This window comes from Psammomys obesus, unplaced genomic scaffold, assembly GCF_907164565.1.
Source record: "Psammomys obesus unplaced genomic scaffold, mPsaObe1.curated_primary_1811, whole genome shotgun sequence".
NCBI classification, from domain to species: Eukaryota; Metazoa; Chordata; class Mammalia; order Rodentia; family Muridae; genus Psammomys; species Psammomys obesus.
The window spans coordinates 26,014,721-26,027,995 of record NW_026596040.1 but is presented as its reverse complement, the minus strand read 5'-3'; the positions used below and the strand labels follow the sequence as shown (position 1 = coordinate 26,027,995).

At 45.8% G+C, this 13,275-nt stretch overlaps 1 protein-coding gene across 7 annotated transcripts in view; it reads right to left on the bottom strand.

Annotated features, from left to right (window-relative positions):
• Nedd4l (NEDD4 like E3 ubiquitin protein ligase) overlaps positions 1–13,275 on the bottom strand; it is a 313,579-nt gene that overhangs the window by 37,789 nt on the left and 262,515 nt on the right. For 6 of the 7 annotated variants that reach the window (XM_055622704.1, XM_055622707.1, XM_055622710.1 and 3 more), the window contains 5 exons: positions 11,778–11,852; positions 10,105–10,164; positions 5,659–5,790; positions 5,084–5,203; positions 3,880–4,077 (listed from right to left, as the gene is read on the bottom strand). In XM_055622704.1, coding sequence (XP_055478679.1) covers positions 3,880–4,077; positions 5,084–5,203; positions 5,659–5,790; positions 10,105–10,164; positions 11,778–11,852 — 585 coding nt within the window. The remainder of the gene's footprint in view (positions 1–3,879; positions 4,078–5,083; positions 5,204–5,658; positions 5,791–10,104; positions 10,165–11,777; positions 11,853–13,275) is intronic. The other variant, XM_055622705.1, reaches the window with a different exon arrangement.

Genomic DNA, 13,275 nt, shown 5'->3' with positions numbered 1-13,275 from the left:
AGAAAACAAATAAAACTCAGAATGATATCCAGTCAACTGGAACAATAACACCATCCAGGCAGGTAAAAGCAAACCGTTGAGACATCTGACACTAGCTCCATTTCATCAAAGGAAAATGCTGCACTGCTGCCAAATTACCCAAAGGCTGACTGCTACAGATCAACAGTGAAAGCCAGGAGCACTGGATTATAACAAAGTGAGAGGTTTTTGGAAATGGCAAGAATAAATAGGAGCACAAACAGTACAAGTGGCCCTGTTTGCTGTAAGAGAGAGCAGATTTTAATTGAAGACATAAATCATCATAGTGCTTTGTGCTGAATGTTGACCCTGAAGCTAATGCATCTTTCAAGAGGCCCAGATGTAGCATTTCCAGCATTCTGTAGCACTCTTGCAGCACATGGAGTTATGCCAACTTTAGGACTTAGAGAGGCCAAGAAACTGATGACCAGGGTATCACTTGGAGGGGGTTAACTGGAGAGAGACTTAAATGAACTCCACCAAAGCTACCCACTTAGTATTTACACAGCAGTTGCCAGGGACCCTTGAAACCCCAGGCTGCCCATGGCTAAGCCAGATTTACAGAAAGCCCAGGATGTTTATTAGGAGGTGGGGATCCTGGGTGCTCAGACAGGAAGGGCCAGACATGGAGTGAAGGCAACTGTGCAAGACAGCTGGCTCCACTGGCCACAGATAGGTGATGCAGAGAAGAAAAAAGAAAGAGATTAAGATTAATAAAAAGTACCAGGTCCTGGGGGAGTGGAAAGGGACCAGAGGGTTAAATAAGCTCAGCTTTGCAGTTCTGCTAAAGTGGCTTTGTATGGAAACCACACTTCAGAGCATGGGTAGGCCAAGACTCATATTTTATTGTAGTAGCAGTAGCCAAAAAAAAGTGGCTGCAGCTGCCAGCAGTTCATGGGACAGACCAAGGGGTAGGCATCTCTGTAGCTGAAGCAGAAGTGACAGACATGGCAGGTAAGGTCTGATAGCACTTGAGGACAATATTGCAATAATGATAAGATGGAATACTAACGAGGTCTTCAATGCTAAAAACATCAACCGATCAAGTAGATAAAACCACACCTGGCTGTTTCTCGACTTCCTCTGTGGGTGGGTGTGTGTGTTTATACGTAAAAGAAAGCCTTCTTGATTTTTAAAAAATACATAAAACAGCAATACCAATTGGTTAAAGAAAATCCTAAATGTGCTTTTCCCCTTTCTTCTCACCAGTCACACCTAGGTTACAGTCACTCTTGTTCTCATCAACTCGGGTATTTTAATTTAACTTAAGGCCTAAAGTTTGTGGCTGTAGAAACAGGCCGATGCCTTTCCCTGTGGAAGGCGTCCGTATGGCAACACACATGCTTTCGGCTGCTCCCTTAACAAGAGGGAAGGAAGAAAGCTGAGGTCTCTTAGTGAGTCCCAGCATGCATTGCTGCTGGTGAGGCCAAAGCCATCCATTATTATTGTTTTTTTAAAAATGTGGTCAGATCTAATTCCAGTTATCACCTGTGTGAATAAAGACTGTGCATTGTAGATATGGTTCTAACTGACTTTTCATTCTCCTGGTGTATATGAAGGGATGCTAGCCTGAGCCTTCTCATGCTTCCAGTGAAGTTCAAGAACCAACGATACAGGGTGAAAGGGGCAGTGGTATTTTCACTGTTCCCAGGTTGCCCTGCCAGCTGTTTTCCTTTCTTCTGTTCAAACTCTCAAATCTATGAAGCGTGCGCTGCCTTGCCATTGAGCCCCATAATGCTGATGACAGTCATGCCCGAATTCAGAAAATGTCTTCACTTTCTGCCTTTTCCACCCTCTGTCCAGGCAGACATGCAATTCTGAATCTATTTTTCCCAATGAGAATGCTGTACGGTGTCTTTGTCTGGATGAGATAACACAGCCTATCGGCACATCTGCCTGGCTCAGGAAGGGAGGCAACTTGAGGGGCTTCCAGTGGTTGCTCAGGAGTTTTCAGTGGCAGCAGCCATGACGTGTTTTAATAAATTAAATGTTCAAGTGAGTGAATCGGTCAAAAGCAAGAATCTGAGTAAAAAGAGACAACTGGTGATCAGAAGCAGGTTTCATTGGCATCTGTGCCGGCAATAAATAAAGCCGGTGCTATTTAAAATCAAACCTGCCCAGCTGCAGTTACACTGCAGTTGGGGCGTGAAAGGCTGTGAAAAGGTTAGGGGATTTGATTACTAAGCTAGTTCACATTACTAAAATCATAGCTTATGTTGGCAAGCCACAGTGGCTCCATTCACTAATCCTCTGACTTTTATGATATTTATCCCTTGTCTCTGGATCTCCAGTTTCTGGCTAAGGGTTTGCAATCCCAGCAGCGCTATGGAAAAATGGGAACACCAGAAGGACAGCTGAGGTTCTGTGTCAATGACAAAAAAATAAAAATAAAATGTAAATAAAAAGACCCCAAACCGATCTCTATGGTTCTATTTGCTAAAAAGCTGCTCTCTTTTTAGCTGGCCCACAAGCCTGTAATACTATCTTCCCACTCCAAGGTGAGTCAAACAAACCTCCATGTCATTCTATGCTTCAGAAGTAGTTATCAGTTTACCAAGTGGATGTCATCAGATCTCCATGGTAAGGCCCTTGGCAGGTAAGTAAATTCCTTTTCTGCAAAACAGGGTAGAGCCCCGAGAATGGTTTGGTTCTCACTGCGGGGTGTCTGGAAATGCATTTCTGATCATCGGTATATGGGAAGGGTGATGGCAGCCATTAGCTTTCCACATCCCACAGAGGAAGGCACAGGCCTGCCCCAGCTGCCAAGAATGCCCTCGTTAAGACACACTGCACCTCAGGCCTTCAGGGAGCACACTGCCCTCTAGACCAATTCTCAAGGGATTGAATTAACATTACACCACAGCCTGGGTGTAAATGATAGCCAAGGTCACCTTGGTTGAAGCCTTTTCCTTAACATAATACTGCTGTTCCATCACAACTAGAAACAGGAATTGGAAGTGCACGTGATCTGGGGAAAAACTCCTATCAGTTCTGAGCAAGAAGCACAAATGTTGCAACATTAATCCTTGAGTTTGTTCTACCCAATCAGATAGGGCAGGCAGAAAAATGAAGTTCCTGTTGCATCAAAACCAACAAGAGATGCAAATTCAGGGGAATTACGGGGCTAGGGGCCGGGCAACAGAGGAACACTGACGTTTAGGAGTGCTCTATGCTGCCTTGAGAAAGCTAGCTCTGGCTAGGCTGAAGAAGCGGAGAGCTGACAGAGGGACACACAGATGCTCATTGACCTTGGCTTCATCTCATCTCTCCTCAGCGCAACACACGGGCTCTTTCACACGCGTGACTTGAGAAAGATCACCATGGCAAGAAAATCAGTTGTGTCAAAACGCTCACTGGGAAGAACAGTCAGGTCTTAACCAGTTCATTCGGGTGATCTTTTAATCCACAAAGGATGGAAAGAAAATGCAGCACAGTCATAGAAAATGCTATATGAAATGACCACTAGAGCGAAAGAGGCTCTTCTTACAAAAGGGGTGTATGGCAAAGAGAGACAGGGAAAACATTAGTTTTAAACACTACCATTCCTAATACAGTTATGAAGAGCATGAGATGTGCTACAGTAACGTCAAAAGGCTAGCAATGTGAGCGCTACCCTTCCCCCCAGCTGGGACAAATTACTAACGCCAGAGCTTTCCAGAAGTGCCAGGCTGGTACAGCACCCCAGTGGCCAGCAGCTGGGCCTGAGCATCTGGGAAGCCCACCTGCTCCTCAGGACACTTGCTTCAGAGTTGCTGATGAAACTCCTCTACAGGGACCGCACGGATTGGTTTGAGTCAGAAAGGAGAAGAGTTAACCGGAGCTCACGGTGAAAACGGTGCCAAATAAAAGCAGCAGCCTTACCCATGTTGTAGTCTTTGTGTTATGGTCAATGAAGAAGGGTCGGCCGTTTGGCGCTATCCGCATCTCCCAGCCTGGCGGCAGGAAGCTCTGTGTGACTTTGTGTTGTGGTTTGGGGGAGTTGTAAGGTGATGGCTGAGGGGACTGTGGGTTGGATAGGGTATCTTTCACAGCACGGCGTATGGGTGAGTCCTTGGCACCCTAGGAACAATAACGAGTGTTAGAACTCTTTGCCATGGGCCAAGCCAACATGTCACAGTGCAGCTGGTACCGCAGAGAGCTTTTCCTCAGAGACTGACGTGGGAGAGACTCCCTCAAACCCCCATTTCGACACCTACTTTCAAACCAACCCTAACCATATGCCTTTCTATTGGTTAGATACGCAACAATACCAAGGATGAATAGCCACAATTCTCCGCAATCATGCCTGCCAAAAATTACCATGTTATGGGTGCAGACTTCAGAGCAAGGTGAGTCCTTGCTCTCAAAGAGCCCACAGTCTTAGGAACACACTGCCGGGTTTGAGAGCCCCGGAGGAGACCCCCTCCCCCGTCGGTGGAGGCAGCCACCAGGAGTGATAGTTGTTAGCCCACATCCCCAACAGTCTAGAAGTGCTGTCACCTACTCCCGCTGTGTAGGAGCTTGCCTCAGGGCACTTTAATTTACTCATTTATTCTCTGGCTTTTCTAAGTGTCTGCCATTTGTGATGTTCAGGGCTGCCACTAAAGCACAAAGAGTAGAGCGCACAAGCAGATGTCCAGCAATGTGACTTAAGAGATGAAAATACACATCCGAAGCATGTACCCACATGATGGAAGACCCTACGTCAAAGAAAATATGAACAAAGCAACAACCATGTTATAAAACTCAACGGAAGCGTTGCTGTTCAGAGGAATTACGAGTGCTGATGAGGTAGCAGGCAAGAAGGAGCAAACACAACAGGGACGGCACAAGTTCAACAGAGAGAGCGCCAGTCACCACGCATGGCGCCAGCCAAATGAGAATGAAGACTGTGACAGAGTCCAGAATGTTAGCTGGGCAAGACACAGAAGCCCATGGGCAGTCTGCACGGAGCAGCCTTCACCGCCAGCGCACGACTGCTCAGTGTGGAGCTGCCTGAGAAGCAAAGTCCGGTTTAGAGAGAAGAGAGAGTGAAGAGTAGCCACAGGACAGAGATGACCCTGGTTAGGCGAGGTAGCCTTCTCACCTCCAGTGGGGCAGAGAGAGTTACTGTTGGCGAGCTGAGGCTACGAGGCCGGCGGATCTGAGGCTCGGCTAGGTGGTTGTTACTGTTTGTGGCTGATCCGGAGGCACCATCTTCTGCAAGCTATTTTGGAGGCAAAAACAAGTTAGCTTTGTTTGAGGGTGTCCTTGTGTGTTGCTGTTGGCCCGAGCCCCAACAGCAACACACACAGCCATAAGAGGTCTGGCCTATCTAAAGCATGGAGGAAATAATTAAACCTAATAATGGGGGGGGCAAAGATGGGGAGACACATTCAAGAGACATCACCATGAATCACCGGCCAATGTAAAAACTAGCCTTGGGGAAAAAGAGGGATGTGGGAAAGGGGAAGGGGCTACCCACTGCCATAAGCTCACTTTCTGAAAGTTATGTGTATCCAAGGACCAAAGTCCTCCTCAGGCAAATATTCTACTGAGAGTAACGCAAGTCTTTGGGGAGAGTCTGCCTTAAACGCGGGCCATGAACTCCGGGGCAGGATGCTGTGACTGCCTCTCAGCTGCTAAGGCCCTCCAGCCTGGGATGCTCGGTGATCTTCATACCTGCATTATTGGTCGAGTCCAAGTGGTGGTTCGATTGTTATGATTGACATAGTATGTGCGCCCCTTAGCGTCTTTTCTTTCTTCCCAGCCTGAAGGTAGGCCCGGCGTGGTATGTACATAGGCCACTGATGGCTGTGCAAGAAATTATTATTATTTAAAAACTAGAATTTGTTCTCTGATCAGTTTAATAAAGTTACGTAGACTAGAAATCATATTTCTCTGGGCAAGACAAGTTAATGCTGTTTGTACAGGGGGAAAACACACCCACAAAAAAAAAAAAAAAAAAAAAAAAAAGAACAAACCCCAGACAGAACCAAAACAAAACCCACAACCCACAAACGAAGAGTATCTGGTATTGGGAAACAGACTGACTCTGAGAGTTTCAAGTCTCCCGTGAGATAGAAGGGACCCACATTTTGACAGAATCGTCTCTTAGACTCTGAGGTGTTAAATACAAAGGGTCTGTAGATGAAGAGAATGGAGCATAACCTGGTCTGGCCGCTAAACCACACAGCTCAAAAGGGAACTTCAAGCTGCCCAGTGCTCAGGCCACTGGAGGGAGCACATAGTTCTTCCTGAGGCCCTGGGCACACAAAATTTCAGAGCAAGATGCGACCCAGAGGCTCTCCTCTGACTTGCACTCTGGTCTGGGGACATAATGTCCAGGAGCCCTATCATGTTTATGCTCCCCAGCCCGGGAGGTCCCTGGGGAAGGATTCCACAGAGCCCCATATTACACGCTGTGTTTACAGTGGTCTGATTACTTCCCTCTGACGGTCTGTGATGTCTTGTTTGGACTATAATTGGATAGCACAGATTACATCTTTTATTTTTATTTTTATTTGACACAGGGTTTCAGGATGTAGCCTTGGCTGGCCTAGAACTCACATGTAAACCTCGAGCTCATAGAAAGCCTGCCTCTACCTCCACAGTGCTGGGATCAAAGGCGCGAGTCATCATACCCAGCATGAATTCCATCTCTGAATATAACGAATTACTGTGACTCTGGCTTATGTAAGAAGCAGCCAGAGAAACGTCGTCTGGGTGAACAGGTACTTGAATATACAGGACAGCTGAATGACTGGCAGCAAAGGGATATGCCCAGGGATAGAACTAGCCTAGGAATGCCTGCATCCGTTTGTGCTGGAGAAGCAATGCTGTAGGGGAGATGCTCAGAAAGACAGTACCTACCAGGGCCATCAAGACTTCTGGAAGGCTTAACAATAGGAGCCCTTCCCCAGCGGGGTCCTCAAGTCCCTCAGCCAGTGCTGCTTTCTTGGGATTAGGCTGATCATGTGACTTTTCTCTTACCCCACCTTCTTTCTGTCCTGCCCTAGCTTCCCTGCTTGCTAACTAGTCTGGTGATGACGGTCACAGCCACAGAGTCCACCTCAGTGGCCCTGGGGCCTTGAGTTAGGGGAAGAAAGAACATGTACATTGCATTTACTAAGGACTGTGACTGAAGAAGCCCCCTCCATCTGCGTCCCACGCCCAACAGCACAGTCCAAAAAAATTAACCTGAAAAGTGACCGGGGAGCAGCTGACTCAGCGGTTATTTCTAAACTGTGTTTATCAGGCAAGGAGAACGTATGTGTGCGGAACCATCCTGCTAAAAATGCAGCAGCCAGTTCCTTGAGCTTTTTCTAGGTAAGTCCTAAAGGATAAAGGAAGTCCAAGAACAACTAACCATGCAGCATCCTGAATCCAGGAGCGAGACCAACTAAGACCAACTGAGAGAGGCAAGGCTTTTATGAGCCTTAAAGACAGACCAAGTGGTCCTCAGCCTAAATGGAGGACACCACCAACAAAACCCTACCTCCCTTCAAGCGTTTTCATCTACACTGGCCAGGAGCCTGGTCTGATCAACTGTCACTTAAACAAATAATCAATACATGTTGACTTACTATGGCTTCTATGACCAAAATGGCTTTAACTTACATGGAATATTAAATGGCACTTGTTTCTTTTCTCCTTTCTTGATGAGTTATGTTTTAAGGATTGGCAGTTTCGTATGTTCTCAGAAAACTCAGTTCTAGAAACAGTAAGACTTTAACAAACAAACAGTGATGACCTTCCTGGAACAGATACTTTCGAAGCCACTGACAAATGTAATGAGTTAGATGTGTCATGATCTCAGAACTAAACTGTCAGCTGCAGGAATTGCTTGCAATCTGCAGTTAGCAGGACTAGTTACACAGAGGAGGATAGGAACAAGAGAGAATACTGAACGTGTCTAAAATGATCGTCCTCTTTTCTGCTGGGACTGGGATGGGCAAGTGGTAATTTAGCTGCATCTATGTGAGTCCCTGTTATTAAAATGTTTCTTGACAGCGTCCTCTCGAAATGAGCATGTAGAGCCTGTGCTGATGACTCCGTTTATTACTGAAACATGCCCATCCAGAACACATGACCAGCAATGACAGCTCTGTGGAAGAGGCCCAAGCTCGGGCTAAACGATTAGAGTTTTATTACTGTATGTGAATGACAGTATGCGTCAGACTATCTCCAGAAACAAGTTAGGCAGTCCAAACACAAGTTGAACTCAGCGTTTCAGTTTTCATCCACAATAAAATCTACTGCAGACTCTTATGATTTCAGATGGGCATTCACTACAGCTTCATGGGGGCTGTGTTCCACTACCTAGAACCAGGTCATGCTGAAACTGAGAAAGTCTGACTGTCCTTTGACACCGACCATCACAGACTCCGTGACTCACCCAGACCCTGCCATGGTGGTATCCCAGGATATTTTTAGAAATCATCAGGGAAGATCAAAGGACATTGCTCTCGAGCTCTTCCTATCTGAGAGGGAGAGCCCTGGGACAGCCTGTAAGAAAGTGACACTGGTGTCCAGGCTTCTGCCATAAATCAAAAGGTCAGCGCTTTATCAGGGAGGATTGCTACCCAGAGGGGATGGTTACCGCAGCACGGTGGACCGTGTGGGAAAGCCAGTCAGTGAGGGAAATGTGTACGAGTGGTGCTGCATCCCCCCACTGGCTGCTGATTATTAACAGAGCTGAGAAAGATCAACCCAAGTTCAGAACAGCTGTCTGGGCGTGACGTACGACGTACACGACACCATGCTGCTTCCCCTCTTAATGAAACAAGGCGGCTCCCGCGTGTGTAACTGCAGCACACGCGTGCTTGCGAGGGTACAGGGAAGAGCGAGGTGACACTTTATAGGAAATTTCTGCCCGGCATATGCACCAAAGAGGAGCTCAGAGGGAAAAGCTATGTTGGGAGACACAACGGCAAATAGAGAGGATGGGCAGGAAATGGACTTGGCCCTTCCAAACTTGTGTAGGTACTGAGAAAGTACTGAGGGAGGAGCACACACACACGCAAGAAAAAGGGATGAAAAGGGCCGTCCCAGAGCCACGTGGAGTCTGCTACTGTAGCAGTTTAGTTTGCTCTGTCATTTCCCATCACTTGCCATCGTGACACTCCGAAGCTGTAAGCAGGTTGCAAATCCAAGTATATGTAACAGCAGATGAGACCTCAAGAGGACGCTTATGTGGATAACCAGACAAAACCATCCCACGGGAATGGTCTGCTTTGTAGCTCGCTCCACTACTCTCAGAGAAATTGCCAACACACAGTCGGAGGTCAACTAGCTCATGCACACTTCTTTGAATTTTGCTGGAGATGGAGCCTGGTGCTCCAGTAAGCAGGAGTGGCTTAGCAACCTTATGCTGTGCTCACTGACTGCCAATTTGAGTTTCCTTTGTGGAATACTGAGTGCTAAACATCCTTCAGGAAATCAGGTTAAAGTTATTCACAAATAATAGGCAGCCACTAGGGCATGTGCAACAAAGGTGAAACAATAAAGTTCTTAAAATAGTCATCTAAGCTAGAAACATCAAATACGGGCTGGCCAGACTTCAAGGATCAAGTAGAACACACCGAAAGCAACTAGTCAAATATAAGTTATAAATAAGCGTGAATACTATTAATCAAAACAAGAAGATAATAACAACAATAGTAGATACTTTCATCGGAGATACAGAAAATCTGTTCCCCTGTTTCAACAAAAATGTGTGGGAAATAGAGAGGAGTACAGAGCATCTCTCAGACCTGGACCCAAATGCACAGGCCTGAGTGAGTCCTATGCCTTCTCTAGCTTAACCAAGTGTTCAACAGGAAGAGAAAGCTCACTCACCAGGAGCAAAGGCGCTGACAACACTATATTGGAAGTGCCTGGATCAAGCACTTAACCCGGCTTGATAGCACTTCTAAGCGAATTACACAGGATTAAAAATGGCTCCATTTTACCCAGTACCTTTGAAGAACCCAAAATGAGATGTTTAAGGTAAGAAACACACGTGTCTCTGTATCGCACTGAAGCTGACATTATTTGAACACGGGAGGGAGCATGTTCATCATAACCCAAATAATAAACTACCCCCACAGACTTTCACCATTCGCCTTCGATAACTTGTGTCATTACCGTTGATTCCTCACCACCCGTGACAGTTGACGAACGTGCTCGCCTACTTGGGGTGCTGGGCTGTTAAATGATAATGTGCAGTCAGTAACATGTATTGGGGGGGCCGTCCATTGCTTAGCGAATCAGGAATCACTGCTGTGGTGATGCTGTGGCAGGTGACGTGAGATCAGTGTCCCCAATACCCGCCTTGTCCAAATGAAGCTGAGCACACATCAGTGACCAGCAGCCAAGAGAGAGCACAGCATGGGCCTTCTCTGGACCATTATGTCACACCCCAAAGAAGCTCAGGCTGCATCCTTGATAGGGGTGACTAACAGTGACTTCAAGTACGATGTTTTGTACTCCACAGTGCAAAATTGAGCAGATTCTTACATCTGCAAACCTCAAAGAGGCCACTGGTGGTCAGTGACTGCACAGCATCATAAGAACAAAGGGAGAGTCAGTTTCCAGGCAAAGAAGCTCTGTGGCAAATAAAACTGACACTGATTTTGAAGAGGAGAAGGAGAGCAATTTCTACAAAATCATTAGGTTGAGAAGGGTCCCCACCAGTTCATCATAGTCTACTGTTCTGCTTTGGGAGGTCTGTGCTGAATCCATCTCAGCTTATTACGAAGCCAGCCTATACGGTGGACTCTCCAACCGAATTTATTATTTTGGCTGGTATATATCACTTCGTGTTGTAACTAAAAAATAGCAAAACCTAAGCAAAAACGTCCTTTGAAGTCAGGTAAAAAGTATACAAGAGGGACGGTTTAAAAAAAAAAATTTAAAACCTGTTGCCTGTCTTCAAGTTTATCCACAATGAATGAAGTCATAAAAGAGGATTTGCAGCAATTAAAAGTCATGGGTTTGGTGGCTCATGCCTGCAACCTCAGCACTCAAGAGGGAGAAGTAGGAGACTGTTCTAAGGTTGAGGCTAGCCTGGAGCATATAATCAGAGTTCCAAGTTGGCCTGGGCTATAACCCCACAAAAATCAAACAAATAAAAGGCCAAAGTCAAACGCAACACTTAAAACCACAGAATATTTTCACCTCCCAAAGAAGAAACAAATTTAAGTAAATTATTTCTTGCGAGGCAAAGCTCATGTGCCCTCCAATTTGATAATCACTTTAGCATATATTGAATACCAAAAACCCTTCTGCCAAGCCCATGTGCGCTCAGACTTATCACAGCTGTAGGACAGAGGGAGCAAATGGCAGCTGATTCTTCATTCTCGGAGCTGCCTTTTCAGTTAGCACAGTTGCTCTGTGGAGCTGCGAGTTTTGGCCACAGGTAGAGGAGAAAAACAAAAAAACAAAACAAAACAAAACAAAAAACCTGTCTCACTGGAAGAGTTCTTCCTGATCAATTTACAGGTTAAGCTACCTGGACCACAGCTTCTGAATAAGCCACATAGTTTCAGTCATATAGACTCGTCAGAAATGCATACCCTTGAGTATGCGTTTTTATGCAAGTTTTTAGCATTTTGGGAGCTCGGCTGGCAGTTAGGATTCTGAGTTGGAAAGTCAAGATTCACTCGGAAAATTTCACATGTCCTGCTTATGTGGTGAATGGGTGTACACAGGAAAAACTCTTTCAGCAGCCCTGAAGATTTTAAATCAAAGCCAAAAACCAAAAATAATAAAAAAACAAAACAAAAACTGGCTGAGGACTGGAACTGAGTGTTTGTTACCGGTGGTAGATGAGCCTGCTCAGCAACGGTGTCGGTGACACTGCAGGACCGGAGTCTGGACGAGGGCTCTCTCTGCTGCAGGGGAGGGAAAGATGAGCGCTGTGAGAAAGACTATTCTGCGTGCACTGCTCTGTGATGTCAGGAGGTATCAAACACTACCTTTCTCAGAGCAATGGCAGCACTCCTTACAGAGCTCTGCTTCAATTCTCAACGTTTTCCAGCAGACCAGGATTAGTAATAATAATAATAATAATGATAATAATAATAACAACAACAAGGAGGCCAAGACTATTGAAAGGGAAAAGAGACAGGCCGCCACAACACTGAAGAGTAACAAGAGGGCAGCGATCTTGTACACTCCCTGGGATGCGAGCTCTGGGCAAATTCTCAAGTGTGAGGAAGAAAAGGTGACACTTGGCTCTTTACCAGCTACTAGCACTGGTCACCCAGAGCTAGCTGAACTGCATGACCATCTGTACACAGTGGGAGAATAGCACCCCTCCTCCCTGTGAGGGGTTAGGGGTTTGTATTTAGCTTCCCAGTGAAACTCCATGAGGAGCAGGGGAGTGGGGCAAACCCAAAGTCACCGCTGTGTGCCGCACGTGATGTTCCTCTAACTTGCCTGAATTCTATGAGGTTCGAGAAAGCCTCCCTCATAGATCTGAGCAAAGATCCTAGAAGGCCACAGGCAGAAGGTTCCTTGCTAGCATGCTTATCCAGGGTACAGCTTGTGGCACGCGTGACTTCTAACAAGGTCAGGCAAAGCTCTGGGCAGTGTGAAGGAGTCATTTATGAATAAAAAATTCACCTGTTGCCCTTGAATACAGAATGGCCTTGAGCATCAACATTGGGCGGGGGAAGGTGTACCCTAAGGATTTGCTATCACACTTGGGTCTTAAGGAAATGCCACGCTTCTGGAAGTACTAAATACAAGAGCTCCCTACTCTAATCGTGACAAATGCTAATTTATATCAACAAAGAAAACTAGGAATTTTTTCTCGCATGGTTTATAGAAATGGTATACAGCTGCTGTAATTCCTGCAAGTCTTTCGTTGATACATTTTAAATACATGGTTTTGTGGCTTATGCTGTTTCCATAGCAACAGTTTTACCAATTCAAATACCTCATATAGGCAACCTCTTTTCTATCCACTTAGTACTAAATTTTCATCTCAGTGGTATTTCTCTTTTTGAAAAACATTCATAGAATTTTAATGTGAAAGTACATTATGAAGTAATCACTGTAACCCATGCAACAGGGGCCAATAGTTTCTTTTAAAAGAAGAACGCCACCATCGAAGGACTAATAATTTTGTACTTAGTGGCTTTTTAATATTCTATGTAGCCCTCCTATCATTTACACTCGGCATGCCCATAATAACGATTATCATATGAGAGCGCCATTTCCAACACAGTGACAACCCTCACTTACTCTAGTACATCTTTGAGATGTACTGGATGGCCTGAGAACACGGTGTGTGCACTTGGTCCTAATTCT